Raw genomic sequence first — 22,233 nt, forward strand, 5'->3', positions numbered from 1 at the left:
CACATTATAAATACTTTACATAAACAAATAAATCTCAAGACAAACATTATGAACACTACAATACACTCACCAGACTCTTCCTAAATCGTCTAACAGGATAGACAGGTTATGGGACACCTATAGACGTGGTTTGTTTTTTTAACTTACATTTTAAACTTTATTGGCAACCTGCCAGGCTTGCAGTAAACAATACACAAAACAGTCCACATTCCTGGCAGACAGAGGAGACCGGAGGTGAGGAAGTGCGCCACCTAGAGGCATGGGCCAAACGCAACCCTTGCTGCGCCTGTGCTGTCATTGTCTGTACTGTTCCTTTCTGTGCAGTTACTTTGTGCACTATCACTGTTGCTTTCTGTGCCGTCACTTTCTGGGCTGTGCCAATATTGACAACATTTTGCAGTAATTCTCAGGTGCTGGATCTGAGCTGACCCATACACATACAGATACAGATGCACTTAGTTGTTGTCATCATCATCATCATCATTTATTTATATACCGCCACTAATTCCTTGGCGCCCGTAGCACAGCTGGAAATAGGAGGCAATAAACCATATGATAGCAGGTAGTCAGAAGTAAGCTGAGGTCAGTGGTCCATAGCAGATAATGTGGTCAGAAACAGGCTAAAGGTCAGGGTTGGCAGTGAGCAGGAATATCCAAATTACAAGCCAGAGGTCAGGGCAATCAGCATACAATCGGAGTCCAAAACAGGCCAAGAGTCATACACAGAATTCAATCTGAAGTCAGAGGACTTTATATAATAATAATAATAATAATAATAATAATAAAAAACAAAAAAAAAAACAGGCCAGCAATCCACAGCACAGAACACTATAATCAGCAGGGAGGCCAAGTCCTCCATGCATTAAATACTGATATTGCTCAATCAGCATTCAGAGCAACAGAGTTAATCACAGGAAGCTGCTTAATTAATCTACCACAGGAGGCTGCTTAATTAGTGAATGAGGCTGCTTATTAAATGAATTAAACAAGAGGCTGCCTAAATCTACTAATGCACACACACCCGACAGTGGAGGGTGCGAGGACGCGGCACAAATTGAAGAACGTCTGGGACGGGGGAAAGAAGGAAGTGACAGGGACATTCTGGTAAGACGTTAGGCCAGTATAAAGGATTCGAAATATGCTTTAAAGAATTGGTTGTAAAACTTAATTTGAATTTACACAGGCTTTCTGGTTATGACACCAAATTGGAAGGGGAGCTATGGGCATCTAGAGCATGTTTAAAATGTCCCATAAAGCTAAATGATTTGTTCACTTTTGCCAGTAAATTTCATATTTATTAGTGCTCCAGGGTAAGGGTGTGCACCGGCCACTTTTAGTGTTTTGGGTTTTGGGTTCTGATTAGCTTGAGGTTTTGGGTTCTGATTTGTTTTGCCAAAACATCCAACGAAAGGTTTTGGTTCTGATTTATTTTTAAAAAAGCATAAAAAGTGCTAAAAAAACAGTTTTGTGTTTTGGTTTTTTTTACTCCTACGCTATTATTAACCTCAATAACATTCAATAACAATCATTTCCACTAATTTCCAGTCTATTCTGAAAACCTCACAATATTGTTTTTAGGCCAAAAGGTTGCACCGAGGTAGCTTGAGCACATAATGCCAAAAAAAGAGGTACAAGATGGAATTGTTGTGGGCCCTCCCTCCCATCCCTCGCGAGATTCGACACGAGACTTGGACGACAGAGCCTCGTTTTCAATTTTTTGCCCGCCGGAAATATCCGAACAGTGCTCGGATCCCATTCGGATCCGCACTGTTCGGGTGGGCTCGGATTAGCGGAATCCGAGCCCGCTCATCTCTACTCCAGGGAATACCTGCTCTAATCATTTGTGAGTATACAATTTTTCTGTTGATTCCTCCTTTTTATTTTACAAGAAACTATTATATTATATATTTGTATGTCATTTTGCTAACTGTTTTTCATCCTAAGCATTGTGGATTTATTTTCCATATTAAACCCCACTTAATAAGTTCATATCTCTGTGTTCTTACAAACTCAAGTGTCAGACTTAGCTTGGTGTTAGAGCACTACACAGGTTAAACAGAGGAGATCATTTGATTTATGATAACTCTGATTAAAGTCAATTGTGATATATCAGTTCAGATAAAAGGAGAACTGAAGGCTTCCTGAGTTTCAACTTTTCATAACAAAACTTGGTGATGACATAATTGGTAAAGCAAAAGTCTGTGTGTGGGATAGACAGGGAGAGTTTTAATCACTTTTAAACAACCAGGTGGTTGTTTTTGATTAAACATGGCACACACATGTCATGCAGGCTCAGGTGAGTGCTGGATTATGACAGTGGGTGCTAATCAATTAATAGTGGGGGGGGGGTATATTAATTTATTCCTGGGGCAATATTTTTTGATGGTAGGGACTAGTTATCTTAATAGTGGGGTCATGGTAGTGCCTATTAATTTAAGATGGGGTGATGGGACTATCTATTTAATGTTGGGGTGCTTTGGGACTATTAATTGAATGTGGAGCTGAGTTTGGGAAGAAGGAGGTAAATGTATTAAATGTGGATCCTAATTATGACCTAGCTGTTTTGGGGGTCAAGTAGGTCAATTTATTAATTATGAATACTATTAATTTAATGTCAGGGTTGTTTACAGGTATGGAGGCCTAAATATTAAAAGTGGATGCTATTGATTTAATATCGGGGCTGGTTGGGGGGAGGAAGGTCTAGAGTGTTAACTCGTTGCTAGGCACTCCTTCCTTCATGCACCTATTCTTCTTTCCCCAAAAAAACAGCATTCTAGGATCCAGACAAGCTGCAACTGAACTGAATACCCCAGCAGACAAAGGTAGTGAAATTTACAAGAGGCTACAACAGGTAGGAGAGAGCAGGACCGTCTGCTAACTGCCCTGATTCTGGTGGGTAGTCTTGAATGTGAGTTTCTGCTTAGTCAGGACTTTGTTCTGACTGCAAGGACAGTTGGTGGGTATGTCCTGCTTCAAACTGCTCTTCTAATGAAGGGGAAGCTATGTGCACCTAACAGTAGTGCACACAGCATTGCCCGTGTGTTTAAAATGGATTGGAGAATTTGAGAGTGACTTAGCACTGTCTCAAATGATAACAACACCCCTTGCTTGCTGGTCATGCCCACTCTGGCAGTGTGTTGTGGAAACCCCCACTAGAGATCCTGCACTTGCCCCTGCTTTTAAATCTACCTCTGACCTGCCTCAGAGAACCACTTCTCACATCCACCTATAAGACTTCTGCCATACCGCTATCCACTTATGGAGTTCCCAACCTCCCCCAATTTGACTTTCCAACAGTATGTAAACACTCTGAAAACCCATCTCTTTATTAACGCTTACCCTTTTCCCACTTATACTACCCCCACTAATGTCCCCTCATACCTACCCTACTTATACTACCCACACTAATGCACCCAATATTCAATCTGGTCCACACTCTTTACTCTTGTTTCAGCTCTTCCACTCATCCACTTAGGATGTACGTTCTCTCATGAGCAGAGCCCTGATTTCGGGGCGTAGACGCAATTCCAAAGCTTTGGGCCGCCACAAGCCCCAATCCTTTCCCCTAAAAACACCCCTTTAGTGCTGTGCGCACCTGCTGCTGGTATGCATGGCATTGAAGGGGCACCAGACAGAGGGACACACCTCCCATCAGTCCTGGAATTGTGACAAAAATTCTATTCTGCACGCCCTTCAAATAGGGACTGTCCCGTCTAAATCCGGAGAGTTGGGAGGTACGCTTTACCTCTTACCAAGTTCATACTTGCAAATGAAGGGAAAGTCCTGTTGTTATTATTATTATGTATTTGTTGGGAGCCACAAGATTTCAGCAGCGCCGCTACTGCCCTAAACACCCTTATTATAATGGATTTGTGCCGTGATGCACACAGCCGACCACGCTGTACAGAACTGTACGGCCGATCCGTCTGCAGGTTATGTGTGACCAGGGGAGAGGTGACTGGGACAGAGTAATGGTCATACAGGTGAATGTTAATGTAGTGGATAATTTTATTAATGAATAACAAAGAGAAATGCCTCATTAGTGTACCGCGGTGGTCCTAAGCAATGGTGTTCCTGCAGCTGACAACCTAGCCACAGCCAATATCTGGTGGCTTCAAAGCTGCAGACAGGGACAGGAGAAGTAAGCTGGGCACTGCATGGTACTGAGATTGATAAGGCCAGTCCCCTTACTATGTCACATCATACAGACCAGCATATCCTACAGTCCATGAACACCTTACTATTGAACCTAGATGCCAACCATATCATAGAGCCTCATTTGATGACTACTGTATAATATAGAGCTCCATTTTACCAGTATAAATTACAGAAACCTATTTACCAGTATAAACATGTTACATGTATACAATGCAAAAACCCATGTGACCAGTATAACATGCAGAGTACAACTCAGAGCGCAGAGTACAACTCTGAGCCAACTGTGACAGCTGCATAGTGCCACTTCTCTTGTTTTGTACACTGAGATATATGACATCTGCATAGTAGCACTTCTCCTGTCCTATATGCTGGGGTATGTGACCTGTGCACAGTATCACTTCACCTGTATGATGGGATATCTGAAACTGCACAGTACCACTTCTCCTGCTCTGTATGCTGATAGAGCTGACACCTGTACAGTACCACTTCTCCTGTCCTGCATGATGGGATATGTGACAACATATATTACTAATGGGATATAATGCAATGCTCTCCAGCGGCGTCAGTCCCAAAAGCAGAAGGACAGATCGGTGCCAGACATCTCCCTCTGATAATACTCATCAAATCTCTCTCTCTGAGACACAGTGAAATGGTTCTTCCAGGCTCCGCAGATTCCTGGAGGGAGAGAGATCAGTGACACACAGTGTGCTGGGAAGGTGGAATTTGGCACCAAAGTTCTCCAAAGGAGACTACCCACTGTACCCCGGGAGATGCGGGCTGAGCTAAGCAAGGGGGAGTAGTATGAGGAGTATGCACCTACACCACCCCACAGACAGAAGGGGCCACATCAACATGAATTCATCATGTATCCACTCTAACTCTCTCCTTTTCTCTGGTGGTACTCTATAGGGGAGGTACCCCTCTCCCCTTCTTAGGTGGTACTCTATAGGGGGAGTACACCCCCATTCCCCTTGCAGATGACAGGCTACAGTACACCTTGGGAAAACAAGAAACTTAATTTAACATTTAAAGTGAAAGCCCTACCTTCCTGATGAAGGGGGAAATGGATTGGTCCATAACGTTGGCGTGCACGGTCGTGTAGCTGGTAATTGGGTTATTTTTCATTGCCTGGAATGAGGTGTGCTGCTCAACATCCTCAGGGAGATCCTTTCCGAGGATAGTTCAGTCACACGGGATGATAGTACAATTACACAAGATGATAGTACAGTTACATAGAACAATGGTACAGTCGCATAGGACAATAGTAGAGTTAGTCAGGACAATGGTACAGTTACACGGGATGATAGTACAGTCACAAAGGACAATGGTAGAGTTACACAGAATGATGGTAGAATTACCTAGGGCATCAGTAACTATAACAATGGGATATTAACACTGAAAGTCATATAGTAATATAATCTCAAGGGAGTAACTTCCTGTCTGAAAAGTAACTGCTCTCTCCCTAGGATGCACACGGGCGCTGCAACAAGCTATACCCCTTACAGGTGCAGTGGGAAGCCTCAACACTCATGTTTTCTAGTTTCAACATTAATACCCTTACACATTCTACTAAATCCCACATTTTGCACTATGGGTAACATTTATCAAAATGTCCCTGATCATGGCATTACGTCAGATTTTTAAAAATTCTCTAGTTTATTGTGGCAATAAAAAAAAATCACTTATTAGCACAATTTAGGCGGGGAGTAGGGGATCACCAGGCAGCTGAACAATACAGAGATACTGGCCCGGAGTGGTAATCTCCAACTGTGTGCTTGCTTTCCATCTCAGGAGAGCTACAACAGATCAGTAGTTTGTGTAATGTAAGGTGTTAGATAGAGCAATGAGATGTCTACCTTTCCTCATGAATGGGAAGATAGAGTGATCCATGTATGGGAAAGTGCTATAATTTGACATAGGATTGTTCTTCATGGCCTGGAAGGAGGAATTCTGGTGAATCTTCTCCAGAACTTCATCAGATAAATCCTTCCCCAAGAACGTCATCACCTTTTTTATCTCCCGTCTTGGGTCCTGTAAAAATAGGTTAAATAAGAGGATGTCAGCATAAAACACATTTTATTACCTTTTCCAAGGACTTCCATAGGGCAGCTAGTATGTATAACCTTCATGTCATGATAAATAGTAAAGAACCAATTGTTACCTCCTGCATGTCCTCATAGAACAGGTACAAGATGTCTCTCTGCTGTCTCATCTTCCACCAGCCCTTCACATGGGAGCTCCATGACCCAAAACAAACTGTCAGACACAAAGACAGAACAGAGTGAGGCACTGCTGGAGTTACAGCATAAAGTGCAATATGATTATTGTGCAAGGTACGTGAGTATATACTATGAGCGTTTATCCAGATATGCTATTAGATTTGGAAACAGCAGCTTGGTGAATGTTAGTGGCGCTCGTTCTCACAGGACTGGTTTGTATTTTCACTTTATTTATTCCCATCTGTTGGGTGTAATACAATTAAAAGCAGATCTTGTCTTGTTATTCCACTGATACTCGATGCAAACTGAGTCTCATGTTATTGACTTGCTCAGAGGAATCACAGTGATTTTAAGTGACAATCATAAGACTGAACAGTCAGAGTAGTCAGGGGGTGTATTTACTAATTTATGACCATCCCATATCACCCCCTACCCGCCAAGCCATTCTAAACCTCCCCTCACCATGCATCCTTACTAGCCTAAGCCCAAACCTACAGTATGTGGCCGTCCCACTAGACACAGTCATCTCTCCTTTCCATAATAGTTTATAGACACAGACCTGATCACCAAGAGTTTCTTCCAGTAATCACGGTGAGGAGCACTGCCAAGCAATTTAATAAGGAGGGGGATGTCACTGGTATTGTGGGTAATGAAATGGGGTAATTTCCTAATGCATATGTATGAGGTATAATTTTGGTATGGTTCTCTGAATTTAATAAAAGTAAGTAAGTCTCAAGTACTCTGGATGATAGATCCATGCCTATATTTCCAGATATAACATCCTATACTGACATACCATGTCCCCTGGATGAAGTGGTCCAGAAAGTCTCCCCATGAGTCAGGTGTGGGGAGCGCAGCCACCATGCGATGTAAATGATAATATGATACAGCCACATCCTTGATGTTACTAGCCACATATATCACCTGGTTGTGGAGAGGACAGGGGCCGCTTAGACAATGTAACTCTGTCACTAATAAACCATGTCCCTATCCTACTTAGAGGAGAGAAGAACAAAGGTGACAAATAATTAAAAGAAATAAATGAACTGAAAAGTACAAGTGCGAATATATTTCTATCCATCATTGAGCCCCAGTGGTCAGTTCTGCTGCAGGAGGCTCTAGAAGATTGAAATTCAAGTAAACCTCAGCACTTGCTTGAGAACACTGGCTGGGGAGCTGTCCAATCAGCACTCTTGACACAGGAGGTGTCGAAGAGCTTTAATTTCAAACTTGTCCTGCCTCATTCAATAGAAGCACTGACTGTTGATCTGGGACCCAGGATTAGTACCAGGTCAATTCATAAAATTACGGTGATGATCCTCAGACACCATACCCCCATGTTTCTGTTAGCTGTTGGGAGGTGTTACACTACAACTCTAGATCTGGGTGATGTTTGTCTATAATATTTTATGCCAGCAAATAGTGGAGAGAAAATGAGTCCAGAGTTATATTTATATTCCCCAAGCGACTCATTCCCCAGGATCCTTCAGGCTCAGGGAGAAGTTCATATGTAAATGGCTGTGTGCAAGGTTGTTAGTTGAAAGCTGATTGGGTGAGCAGTGGCAGGGCGGGAGATCCAAACTGACAAATGATGACAAATTTTAGATGGACTTGAATTATGATTTTAAAAGAGTAATTGTTTACTATATCATATAGCATTAAATGAATTGAAACTTGCTATGTATTTCATGTGTGACACGGGCATCATTCACTCACACCCATACTAACTTGTTCCATATCGGGATTCTTGAACTCTCTCATACCTAAGAAGAATTCTGGAATCTTTACTGCAACTTTGATTTTATTTAAAGAGAGTATTTCGGACTTTGATTTATCCTATATGAACTTTATCCATCCATGATTAGTTTTACTGAGCATTATCTCAATTATATGATGATTTATTTATCTATTGCCCTTCTACAACCAGTGCAATGTATTGATCCAAGTTAAATAATTTTGGCCCGGACCACAAGGGCATACGTTTTGTATATATGTGCTTTCGTACAATGTCAGGGGCGCATGGAGGATTTGTCAGGGGGGGTTTCCTCCGTCCCCGGAAAAAAATAAATAAATCTAGAGACCTGCCGCGCATGCGCGGCAGCGCTGTTTCGGCTGTACTGTAGTATACAGCAGCCGCAGCGCTGTCAAAGAAGCGTCCGCGGTGGTGCTGTATACAATACAGCACCGCCGCAGACGCTTCTTAGACAGCGCCGCGGCTGCTGTATACTACAGTAGGGCACTTGTAGGGCACTTTTTAGCGGAGGGGGGGTTTCTGGAGACCCAGAAACCCCCCCTGTGTGCGCCACTGAATGTCAAATAAACTATTGTTGTTATCATATTTATACCAACGATCAGAGCACCATGACATCTGCTAATTACACTACACATTGCGCCAGGGTAACAGCATCCTCTATTCATCTACCTGTGCTATATTCTCCTACTCTTCAACAATCCCCTCACAAACTACAGGTAACTGTTCTTTACTTTCTTATCGAAATTTGTTTAGCGTGGAGGTGGGTGGGAGGGAGAAGAGAGGGGGAAAAGAGCAGAGTGATCTACTGAGGACCACTTTGACTCCAAAAGACAACATAAGACATTATTTACACATTTTCTTTCATGTACACAAAACAAATAAAGAAATAAATACATTGATATTTGAGTCACTTTATATGTAGTTTTTGAAATATGACAGCGGAGGTACCTGATGGTTGTCCTGGTGCTATCCAGGAAAGGAATCCGCTGAGATAAAACCTCTGTCTGGCACTTGTCTACGTTTCTATACACAAGATCCGCGATTTGACTAAGCCATGTGTTGCTTGCGAGGACAGACCCAGTTATCTCACAATCCTGCCTCATATATACTGCATCATCCTTTCTTTGCATTTTACATTGAGTTTTGTTATATAAGGTGTGCATTCGATGAGTTGGACTCTTATTGGCATGTCTCTCCTTTGTTCCAATTTCATTAAGGATACCAGATTTCTACATGAACTACATTAGCAACAAACATCTCAAATGTATAAATGTTCTATTCTATCTCTGAATCTAACTTCTGAAGCTCATTATTTCCTATATCTGAGACCTGTTCCCAGGGTCAGCTGTGGCTTCTTCTTCTTCGTGGAGCACCCAAGGCTCAACTGTCCAGCGTTTGTGTCCGATGTATAGGTCTGTTTGGAGGAACTCATAATTTGGCTTGGTAATTCAGGCAGAAACGTGGAGGGTGCTGGACATGAAGATCAAAGGAGACCAACCACCAATAGAACAAGTGAACTTATTAATAAACAAAATAACATTTTCAAATGTGTGTTATTGCAGTCGCATTTATCAGAAGAAGAAAAGCAATCTCATAGTAACACTTTGAGATGTTCTTCACCTACATTCCTTGTTACTGGTCAACAGAGCACCACACTGCTAAAAGTTCTAGAATTCTCAAGTGTCCCATTTTACACTTTAATTTAATTACTTTAATATTACCCCTGTTAGGATATAGTGTCTAAAAATACTATGCATATATGAATTCTGCGAAAACATCTCATATTTTTTTCTTTAATATAAGCTCTATTTACTTCAATTCTTTAACACAATTATTTGTTTATATATGTCATATATTAGCATGTTAACTAGCATGCTTCAATGATTCCCTAAGGGTTATGAATGTCTCTTTTAGGTCTCTCATACACAGTCTCTGTTTCATCAACCATGTCAGACCTTTCTTGAGAGACAGTCTGTTCGCCGTTATTAAGAGTAGTATTTATATCAATCAAAGGATATTGTTCAGACATGTTGACTTCTTGATGACTTGGTTGAGGTCTAAAATCTTTCCGATTCCTTCTAACTTCAGTTCCTCGCTCTGTCTGTACAGTATAAGATCTTGGTGCCACTTGTGCTTGCACTATGCCTTTCTACATCCAAATGTTTTTATCATAGTCTCTGAGACGGACTTGGTCTCCTGGTCTAAGATCAGACAGACTCTTTGCCTATCTATCATGGAACATCTTCTGTTTCACCTGTAATCGTTCCTTGTTGAGATTGACTAATGTTGATTCATGCATTTTAAGCATTTCTTCATGTGTTGGAAGATTCGCTCCAATCCTCCTTCCCATTAAACTGAGCTGGAGAAAATCCATTCTGCAAAGGTTTTGTAGAAATCTTCTTTACCATCATGTGCTTTCTTCATAAGATTCTTTACAGTTTTTACTTAGCTTTCTGCCAGTCCATTTGATCTGGGATAATTAGGACTTTATGTATTGTGAACAAACTCCCAATCTACAGCAAATTGCTTAAATTCAGCACTGGAAAACTGAGGACCATTGTCTGTGAACACCTCCATGAGATCACCATGTCTTGCAAAAACTGACTACCTGCAATTGATCACAGATCTACTAGTTTGTAATGTTTTCACCTCCAGGTAATTAGAAAAATTAATCAGTAATGACAATGTATGTCTTTCCATTACAATCAAATAAGTCTGTGCCTACCTGCTGGTATGGTCTCTTTGGCACTGCATGAGGACTAAGTGGCTCGACTTGTTGGTTTGGCCTATATGTAAGACACATTTTGCATGTAGCGGCTGTTTGCGCTATGTCTTGGTTCATTCTTGGCCAGTACATCACCTCTCTCGCTTTTCTCTTACATTTCTCTTCACCTAAGTGGCCCCACGTGTATCTTGCACAACATACTTTTGCTCAATGGTGCAGGTATGACAAATCTATTACCTTTGTAAATGAAGTCATTGACTACAGTAAGGTCACTTTGGTACATCCAATAATCATGAATAAACAGTGGACAAGCATTTCTCTCTGCTGGCCATCCTTTCAGAATGACTCCTTTCAGCATTGCCATTGTTTCATCTAACTCGATTTACCTTCTAATCTGTTGCTGTCTTGTAAGAGACACTGGAAGAGAAGCTACAATCATGTTAACATATATTTCATATCCTTGTCCATCTGACTTACAGGACTCTCACTGTTGTCCAAGGCAGGAGAAAGCGTATCAGCAATCTACATATATTTACAAGACACTACAACAATTGTACATCATACTTTTGCAATCTGATCACAAGCCATTGCTACCTACCATGGCCAAATCTTTACAGGACTGTCAAATGAGATCTAATTGAATGCTTATCAGTTTCTACTGTAAACACTTTACCATACACATATTGATGAAATATTTCACATGCATAAGCGATTGCAGGTAACTCTTTCTCTATTTGGACATACCTTGTTTCAGCAGGTGTCAATGCTCTGGGTGCATATGTAGCAGGCTGCCAGGTCTCATCATATTCTGCAACAACACTGATCCTGGTCCAAACTGTGAAGCATCTGCAGATATTCCTTTTCTTTTTGCAGGATCAAAGAATCTTAGAACCCCAAATGATGATGTCATCCATCATTGTTTCAACACCTGAAATATGTTCAGAAATCCTGTGTATTCTTTTGTGGTACACTTCAGGAGTAGACAATAGTCCATATGGCACACTACGGAATCTGTATCGACCTAGGGGCGTATTAAACGTACACAGCTTTGACCTGGCTTCATCCAGCTTCATTTGCCAGAACCCTGGTCTCTTGGATCCAGACAGATTCTGAGCTGCCCATTTTTCTTTTCCGCTATTACTATTGAGCTCACCCAATCTGTAGGCTCATCACTTTTCTCTAGAACTCCTAGAACTACCATGCGGTTTAGTTCATTTTTTAGTTTTTCTCTCATTGCAAATGACACTTTTCTACAAGGTGTATTAGAGGTGGAATCGACTCTTTTGTGTTTATCTTATGCTCACCAGGCAAGAGCCCTAAAGCTTCAAATACGTCACCGTACTCAGTAAACCATGACTTGAACTCATTGTTTACTTGTGATGTCATGATAAAACTTTATTTATTAAGTTAAGTTTCTCGCAGGAACTTAAACCTAAATTTGGCTGCACATTCTTATTCACAATCAGTAAAGATGCTTTGAGTGACTGTGACGGTAACTTGTACTTAAATGTTCTCCCCAGTAGAACCAGTCACTTTCAACTTTTCAAATCTTAGGTTTTGCTCTAAAAGTGTTACAATCATGCATAGATATCAAACTCACTTGCACACCCATATCCAGGTTAATCGGAATAGCAGTCTCATTCACAGTACAATCCATTCCTTCTTATCAATGGAATCTATGGAAAACTCTTCAATATCATCACGTGTCACACTATGCACCTTGTTTGCAATTTTTTTGTTTGACAGGATTTAGCAAAGTGATTACTTCTACCACATGTTATGCAAAATTTGCCATAATATGGGCAATTTCTAGGACGGTGACTGCTTCCATGTCTACTACACAGTTTTCTATTAAGCTACATCATATTTTGTTCCAAATAGCAGTTTGTTTGGTTCAGTTTTGCTCACCACGTGTACTGCGCCCTTAATTTTTTTTATGCAGTTCTTTTGCATGGAATCTAGTCGTTCCTGCGGCTCTACACATAGTCACTGCCTTCTTTAATGTTACATCTTGCTCTCTTTGCAATCTCTCTTTTGTATTGTCTGTTATTCCACAAACAATACGATGTCTAATCAGCGATTCCTTGAAATCACCAACCTCACGCGTTTTGCTGAGTGATCGCAGTTCTGTCACATATTGATCAAAACTGCTTTCTTCTGAGTGAAAAACTTATACCTTGTGATATGTCACATTCTTGGGACAAAGTATTCTTCAATCATTTGCATTCTAGCGGATAAGACCATATTGTGTCCCTTAGCAAAGTGAAAACTATTGCAAATGCCCAGCACATCCTTCCCTATTACGTGGAGTAAAATGGGTGCCTTTGTTTTATCCTCCTCATGATCTGCACCACTTACAGCAAGGTATATATCAAATCTTTGTTTCAATCTTTTCCAGTTCTCACACATTAACATGCCTTGGAGCAGTCAGTGTATCCATTGCCTGTTCTCAGCTTCAGTGTGACAAGTTCAATGCAGAGCAGATGTTTACTGACTGTGCAACGACCTGCAGGATCTCTGCACACTCAGCATCTATAGTCCTTGAAAACCTCTTCTGACACCATGTTTTGCTTGTGCTTCTTGTGGATTACAGAACACTGCAGCATGGGTAAAACAATGTGCTTCTTTATTAAACCATTACAGAACAGCTTCTGCCTGTCAATGCTCAACCCAGGTTACCAGCCACCCCCTGGTTCTGGGACCATCACTAAAGAATCAGGCTTATATAATTAGTAAGGGAGTGTCTACAAATACTATCCATATATGAATACTGCGATAACATCACAAGCCCAACTGAAAAATTTGAGCCTGGGCCCCTCATGCCCCCGTTACAAATTAAAAATATGTAATAATATATTCAAAATATCTACATGTAATACTGACAGCCTGTGGCTGTTGTGGAACTACAAGTACCAGTATATCCAGGCAGGGCATGTTGCCTAAGTCTGCATTATATATACATATACTATATACAGTATACATGCAGTAATATACATTAGATACAGCATACAGCATAAATACATATCACTATTAAAAATGTTCATATTGTACACACTGATTGACACGTACACTATAAACACTTTACAGAGCCACAGAGACACAAATTACATACACTATAATACACTCACCTTCAGTCCTCTGCCAGGAAGGACAGGTCCCGTATAGACGTGGGTTGTTTTTCTTAACTTACTTTTTAAACTTTAATGGCAGCCTGCCAGGGCTGCAGTGCACAATACACACACACCACACATTCCTGGCAGACAGAGAGGACAGGAGGTGAGGAAGTGCGTCACCTAGAGGCATGGGCCAAACACAACCCTTGCTGCACCATCTGCTTTCAGACAGTCACTTTCTGGGCTGTCAATTTCATCATCATCTATTTATTTATATAGCGCCACTAATTCCACAGCGCTGTACAGAGAACTCACATCAGTCCCTGCCCCATTGGAGCTTACAGTCTAAATCCCCTAACACACACACAGACCGAGAGAAACTAAGAGCAATTTAATAGCAGCCAATTAACCTACCAGTATGTTTTTTGGAGTGTGGGAGGAAACCCACGTAAACACGGGGAGAACATACAAACTCCACACAGATAAGGCCTTGTTTGGGGATCAAACGCATGACCTCAGTGATATGAGGCAGAAGTGCTAACCACTCATTTTCTGTACTCTTTCTGTGCCCTCACTTTCTGGGCTGTGCGATTATTGACAACAGTTTGCAGTAATTCTCATGTGCTGGTTCTGAGCTGACCCATAGATATACATTATTATTAGTATTATTATTATTATTATTATTCATTTTTATTTATAGGGCGCCACTAGGTGTCCGTAGCGCCTTACAGGGACAAACAAAATTACAATAGGAGGTGAGACAGCACAGAACAGTAAACAATAATCACAGTAACTCAGTGAGCTCAGGGCACAGCTAGAGAGGTGGGGGAGGGGAGAGGGGTAGGTCCGCCAACAGCGGCACCTAGGAAGGAGGGCACGGAAGAGAGGGAGACCCCCAGGGGGAAGAGGAGGGAGCGAGAGGGGACGGGGGAAGAGGGTCCTCGAGGAGGAAGGCTAGGTAGCTGGCGAGCAGAGTTAAAAGTGGTGAAGACAGGAGGAGAGAAGACCCTGCTCAAAGGAGCATACAATCTAAGGGGTGGGGTAGACTGACAGAGAGACACGGGGGAGAGAAGGAGGATGAGGATAAGGGAAGGGGAATGAAGGGGAAGAGTCAGAAGAAAAGGTAGGAAGTTAAGTGGGAGGCTGGAAAGCTTTAAGAAAAAGGTGGGTTTTTAAAGCCCGTTTGAAACTGGACAGATTAGGGAAAGTTCTGATGGAGGGAGGGAGCTAGTTCCAGTGGAGGGGGGCAGCGCGGGTGAAGTCTTGGATACGCGCGTGGGATGAGGTGATCAGGGGGGAAGAGAGGCGACGTCATTGGCCGATCGGAGAGGGCGGGATGGAGCATGAGTAGAGAGGAGGGAGGAGATGTAGAGTGCTTTGGAGTTGGCGAGGGCCTTGTATGTAAGAGTGAGGAGCTTGAACAGGATTCTGAAGGGAAAGGGGAGCCAGTGAAGGGATTGGTAGAGGGGGAGACAGAAGAGGAGCGGCGAGAAAGGAAGATGAGCCTAGCGGCCACGTTAACTGCAGATCAAAGGTGAGCGAGGTGAGAGTGGGGGAGGCCAGTAAGGAGGATCAAACGTAATTTCAAATGTAACATCAAATGTAATTTCATTTATATCAGTATGGCCTGCCCGTGACCTTCCAGCTGTTGCTGTACTACAAGTTCCAGCTTGCCAAGGTATAGATAGAGATTAGTGCACAATTCCTGTCATGACGTGTTTACTGAACTTGGTTATAAGGCTAATAACAGGTCTTTTATACCTATATACACATCTCCCTAGGGGATGTGTATCGAAAGATGATTATCCCATTCATTACAGTCATATAGGATAGATGCACAAGTTTGGGGATGCCTGCTACCCTCATCATAAACTTACTTATGTTGCCTTAGTGGTTAGCACTTCTGCCTCACAGCACTGGGGTCATAAGTTTGATTCCCGACCATGTCCTTATCTGTGTGGAGTTTGAGCGCCTCAATCATTTAGGAAAGTAAAGCACAATAATGTGGAACTTTGAACCTCGCTTAAACCGTGTTGCAATGCAAGGGGTGCAGACAGGGCCGGACTGGGACTAAAAATCAGCCCTGGCATTTATATCGCACAGGCCCACCTGTGTTCATGAGCAGGGAAAAAAACGTGCGCTGCAGCGCAGTGGCTGCGCCGCCAAGGGCGTGGCTACATTATGTTGGGGGCGTGGTCAAAATGGTGTGTTGATACATACATTATAATAAAACAATACATATATCAGGCCCTCCCCATTCACATCACACCACCCCTTCAGACACATTATGACACCCCCAGCCCACTGTACCTATCTATGCTTCTGATCCGTCAGGGTGGGAACTTTCTCTTAGTCTCATGAGATTAATAAATCTCATGAGACTTAGAGCTCCTCGGCTTGCTCTGCAGTCTGTGCCCTGTCCGGGACTGGGAGCACAGATCCCTCCTGCTGACCAGAACTGGATTAAGGCTCGGGGGGCCAGGACACTTAAGTCAGGGGGGCTCCTATGATGTAATATGGTTATTAGACACATTTTCGACAAATACACAGTCAATACTGTGTGCACTACTGTTAGGTGCACACAGTTCTACCTTCACAAGCAGCACAGTGTGAAGCAGGACATATCTCCCAACTGTTCTTGTAGTCAGACCAAATCCTGACTAAGCGGGACAGTCACCCACCAAATTCAGGACAGTTGGCAGACTGTCCTGGTCTCTCCTACCTGTCTTGTCATGGTCACCACTTGTGGCTGCTGGTGTCTTTAGATCCGTTGCTGCTTGTCTGGATCCTGGGATGTTGGATGGCCTATTTGGAAAAAAAATGAGTACATTAAATTTAGAAAACTTCAACCAGCACCGCTGTTAAATTAATATAGCACCCACATTTGAAAATTAGGCCTCCCTCCAGCCTCAACATTAAAATACTAGTACTTACATTTGATAAATTCATCTATTTCCCTCCAACTAACCCTGACATTAAATTAATAATATTCCCATTTAATAAATAAACCTATTTCCCTCCCTCCAAATGACCCAAGCTAGAAATTGACATTCAATTAACAGTGCCCAAACCACGCCAGCATTAAATTAAAAATCCAATCAATTTAAAATCAACTCCAATTCATCTTAAATTGATAGGCCACACTATTAAATTAAATTGCCCCACCATCACCCCACAAATAAAATAGCACCCAATAGTTAGCCCCCCACCTTCAATTCACCATTAGATTAATAGCCTACCTCTCACATTATATTAAGACCCCCCCCTGACACTCACACATTATAGTCATACACCGGCCCTCACACACACATTATAGTCATACACCAGGCCCCCACACACACATTATAGTCATACACCGGCCCCCACACACACATTATAGTCATACACCGGCCCCCACACACACATTATAGTCATACACCGGCCCCCACACACACATTATAGTCATACACCGGCCCCCACACACACATTATAGTCATACACCGGCCCCCACACACACATTATAGTCATACACCGGCCCCCACACACACATTATAGTCATACACAGGCCCCCACACACACATTATACACATACACCGGCAACCACACACACATTATAGTCATACACCGGCAACCACACACACATTATAGTCATACACCGGCCCCCACACACACATTATAGTCATACACCGGCCCCCACACACACATTATAGTCATACACCGACCCCACACACACATTATAGTCATACACCGGCCCCCACACACACATTATAGTCATACACCGGCCCCCAGACACACATTGTAGTCATACACTGGCCCCCACACACACATTATAGTCATACACTGGCCCCCACACACACATTATAGTCATACACCGGCTCCCACACACACATTATAGTCATACACCGGCTCCCACACACACACATTATAGTCATACACCGGCCCCCACACACACAATATAGTCATACACCGGCCCCCACACACACATTATAGTCGCACCGCACCCCCCCCACACACACACACATACTATAGTTACACTGTCACACACAAAACATACCCTGTCACAAACAAAACATACTATAGTTACACTATCACACATAAAACATACTTTAGATGCAATGTCCCACATATAACACTCTTTAGATGCACTGTCCCACATAAAACACTCTTTAGATGCACTGTCCCACATAAAACACTCTTTAGATGCACTGTCACACAAACTACCCTCCCTCACCTTGTTTGCTCTGCTCCGCGGCGTGCTCTGTAGTCTCCTTTAACACATGGGACGGCACCGATCACATGGTGCGCGTCCCATGTGATACTGATCGCCGAGAGCTTCATAGGGGAGGAGGGGAGGAGGGGAGGCGCAGCAACAAGGAAGTTAGTGTAGGGCCGGCCCCATTGCTCAGCGCACAGGCTGTCATGCTGGAATTCGGCATGACAGTCTGTGTGCTGAGCAGTGGGGTCGGCCAGCTAGTAACCGGCCCATCTGGTCATCGGCCCTTCTGGCATTTGCCAGAACTGCCAGATGGCCAGTCCGTCCCTGGGTGCAGATGTGCTTTGTATTTTGCACATAAAGAAAATACTGCCTCACTGTTTTTTCATATAACACGCAAACACTTCATAGCTTTATTTTTACACTGACATTAAAAGGTCTAGGACATGCTGTACCCCAATTACAAATCTGCCATCACATTTTACATTTACCTCCCCCTCCAATGCAACATGGTTTAGCCAAGGTGCATTTTTTATTTATTACAATGTTTCACTTTCCTGAATGGTTCAGGCCCACAGGGCACATTCACACGATGGGCATGCTGCAATATAATACTATGAATGCCCTAAGACTTGGAGGGGGTGTGTCTGATTTTGAGGGGCCAGGCTCCCTTTAGGTCAATGTAACTAGTGTCTTCAAACCTTGTTTTCATCTACTGTTTGTATGTTATGTACTCATCTTCCCTAAAAATCAATGCAGACAGCACCAGGACAGCACAGTGACTTAGTAGTTAGCTCTTCTACCTGATAACACTGGGGTCATGCGTTCACTTCCCAAACATGGCCTTATCTGTGTGGAGTTTGTGGGCCTCAATCATTAAGGAAAGTAAAGATAAAAAATGTTGGATGTTGAACCTTACCAAAACCATGTTGCAATGCCAGGGGTACACATTACTTTAGAATTTTGCACAAAAAAGGAAAATACTGCCTGGCTGTGTTTTCATGTAAAACACAAACACTTGATTTATTTTTACACTGACATTAAAAGTTTATCTAGGACATGCCCTACCCCAACTATACATCTGTACCTCCCCCTCCAATGCAACATGGTATGCAAAGGTGTAAACTTACTCCTTTTTTTGGCTTTACTTTCCTTAATGAATGTGGCCCTGTATGTTCTCCCTGTGTTTGCGTAAGTTTCCTCCGTGCGCTTTGGTTTCCCCTAACAATCCCAAAACATGCTAGTAGGTTAATTGGCTGCTATCAAATTGACCATAGTCAATCGGGTCTGTGTGTGTTAGTAAATTTAGACTGGAAGCTCTATTAGACCAGAGACTGCGTTCTCTGTACAGCGCTGCAGAATTACTGGTGCTATATACAGTCATGGCCAAAAGTTTTGAGAATGATACAAGTATTGGTTTTCACAAAGTTTGCTGCTTCAGTGTTTTTAGACCTTTTTGTCGATGTTGCTATGGTATACTGAAGTAAAATTACAAGCATTTCATAAGCCCCCATTTTGTAAGCTTGCGAGCAGGGCCTTCTCACCTATTTGTCTGTTTTATCCAGTTTGTTTATTAGTTTACTATGTTTGTCCCCAATTGTAAAGCGCTACGGAATATGTTGGCGCTATATAAATAAATGATGATGATGATGATGTGTCAAAGAATTTTATTGACAATTACATTAAGTTTATGCAGTGTTGACCCTTCTTTTTGAAGACCTCTGCAATTCGCCATGGCATGCTGTCAATCAACTTCTGGGCCACATACTGACTAATGGCCGCCCATTCTTGCCTAATCAATGCTTGGAGTTTGCCAGAATTTGTGGGTTTTTGCTTGTCCACCCGCCCCTTGAGGATTGGCCACAAGTTCTCAATGAGATTAAGGTCTAGGGAGTTTCCTGGCCTTGGACCCAAAAATTTGATGTTTTGCCTTATGGCAAGGTGCTCCATCATGCTGAAAAAGCAAACTGTTCTTGGATGGTTGGGATAAGTTGCTCTTGGAGGATGTTTTGGTACCATTCTTTATCCATGGCTGTGTTCTTAGGCAAAATTGTGAGTGAGTCCACTCCCTTGGCTGAGAAGCAGCCCCACACATGAATGGTCTCAGGATGCTTTACTGTTGGCATGACTGATGGTAGCGGTCACCTTTCCTGCTCCGGACAAGCGTTTTTCTAGATGCCCCAAACAATCTAAAAGGGCATTAATCAGAGAAAATTACTTTACCCCAGTCCTCAGCAGTCCAATTCCTGTACCTTTTGCAGAATATTAGTCTGTCCCTGATGGTTTTTCCTGGAGAGAAGTGGCTTCTTTGCAGGCCTCCTTGACACCAGGCCATCCTCCAAAACTCTTCACCTCACTGTACATGCCGATGCACTCACACCTGCATGCTGCCATTCCTGAGCAAGCTCTGCACTGGTGGTGCCCTGATCCCGCAGCTGAATCAACTTTAGGAGACGGTCCTGGTGCTTGTTGGACGTTCTTGGGTGCCGTGAAGCCTTCTTCACATTTATTGAACCTCTCTCCTTGAAGTTCTTGATGATCCGATAAATGGTTGATTTAGGTGCAATCTTACTAGCAGGAGTATCGTTGCCTGTGAAGCCCTTTTTGTGCAAAGCAATGATGACTGCATGTGTCTCCTTGCAGATAACCATAGTTAACAGATGAAGAACAATGATTTCAAGCACCATCCTCCTTTTAAAGCTTCATGTCTGTTATTCTAACTCAATCAGCATGACAGAGTGATCTCCAGCCTTGTCCTCTTCAACACTCTCACCTGTGTTAAAGAGATAATCACTGACCTGATGTCAGCTGGTCCTTTTGTGTAAGGGCTGAAATGCAGTGGAAATGTTGTTTTTGGGATACATTTCATTGTCATGGCAAAGAGGGACTTTGAAATAATTGAAATTCATCTGATCACTCTTCATGACATTCTGGAGTACATGCAAATTGCCATCATAAAAACTGAGGCGGCGGACTTTGTGAAAAATAATATTTGTGTCATTCTCAAAACTTTTGGCCATTACTGTACATAAATAAATGTTTAACTGATGATCTAGTAGGAATGGACTAATGTCAATTAAAGATTAATGTATGTTGTATCCATTCATGTATTTCCATTCATTATTTAAAAACTTCACATGAATACATGTTTTAGAATTACATTAAAAAAGACACACACACCTAAGTTAATTTTTTTTTACTGAACAAAATATAATCAAAATGTAGCCAAAAAAATATAACAAGAAAAAACTTCCTCCCTGGCCTCCTCCTCATCCCCCACTCCGGCCTCTTCATCCCTGGTCTCCTCCCTTCTCATCAGCCACTCTGGCCTCTTCCTCCCTGGCTTCCTCCTCATCTCCACTCCAGCCTCTTCCTTCCTGGCCTCCTTCTCATCTTCACTCCAGCCTCTTTCTCCCTGGTCTCCTCCCTTCTCATCAGCCACTCTGGCCTCTTCCTCCCTGGCTTCCTCCTCATCCTCCACTCCAGCCTCTTCCTCCCTGGCCTCCTTCTCATCCTCCACTCCAGCCTCTTCCTCCCTGGACTCCTCCTCATCCTCCACTCCAGCCTCTTCCTCCCTGGCCTCCTCATCGGCCACGCTGGCCTCTTCCTCCCTGGCCTCCTCCTCATCCTCCACTCCGACCTCCTCCTCCCTAGCCTCCTCCTCATCCCCCAGCAACATCCTACTGTACATTCAGTTCACAGTGTCTAGCATTTATGTTTTTATTTTTCACAAGTCATATCCAAATCCTAATGATGCCAATTTCATAATCCATCACTCATATATGAAGGAAGAAGCCAACCAGGGGACAGTGGTGGGGGCTGCCCGTGATGTGAAGTGGACTCGGAGGGAGGATTCACGGGTCATTCAGGAGCAGACGTTTGCTCACTTATTCGACCACCTACACAAAAGCAATGAAGAAATTAGAAACAATACCTGGGATCTCCACTACCTTCGGCCGTCTAGAGCACAATTTAGACACTAATCTTAAAACAATTAGTTCCACCCTCACAGATATTACTCAACCTCTTCTCACGCTTCTTAGACCTGCAGTTCCAGCATCACACTTCACTCC

General features: G+C 42.8%; 2 protein-coding genes across 2 annotated transcripts in view; both read right to left on the reverse strand.

Moving 5' to 3' along the window:
- Positions 1-6,096, reverse strand: part of LOC142097271 (sulfotransferase 1 family member D1-like) — a 24,116-nt gene extending 18,020 nt beyond the window's left edge. Inside the window, exon 1 of the mRNA XM_075178966.1 lies at positions 6,015-6,096. The gene's annotated coding sequence lies outside the window, so the exon portion shown is untranslated. The remainder of the gene's footprint in view (positions 1-6,014) is intronic.
- LOC142098440 (sulfotransferase 1C2A-like) lies at positions 4,721-21,839 on the reverse strand. The gene is made up of 5 exons (XM_075181287.1): positions 21,411-21,839; positions 7,177-7,301; positions 6,320-6,416; positions 6,015-6,189; positions 4,721-4,833 (listed from the first exon to the last, which is right to left on the reverse strand). Exons 1-5 carry the CDS (start codon positions 21,837-21,839, stop codon positions 4,721-4,723), a joined length of 939 nt encoding a protein of 312 aa, XP_075037388.1.
- Between the last annotated feature and the right edge of the window lie 394 nt (positions 21,840-22,233).

Source organism: Mixophyes fleayi, chromosome 7, assembly GCF_038048845.1.
Source record: "Mixophyes fleayi isolate aMixFle1 chromosome 7, aMixFle1.hap1, whole genome shotgun sequence".
NCBI classification, from domain to species: domain Eukaryota; kingdom Metazoa; phylum Chordata; class Amphibia; order Anura; family Limnodynastidae; genus Mixophyes; species Mixophyes fleayi.

Excerpts from the sequence above, each read along its gene's own strand:
- LOC142098440 (XM_075181287.1), bottom strand. The coding sequence starts at position 21,839 with ATGTTGCTGGGGGATGAGGAGGAGGCTAGGGAGGAGGAGGTCGGAGTG. Across the intron at positions 7,302-21,410 it reads AGGAGGAGGCCAGGGAGGAA|GTGATATATGTGGCTAGTAA; the intron begins GTTTTTTCTTGT and ends CTCCACAACCAG. Across the intron at positions 6,417-7,176 it reads GACCACTTCATCCAGGGGAC|AGTTTGTTTTGGGTCATGGA; the intron begins ATGGTATGTCAG and ends TTTGTGTCTGAC.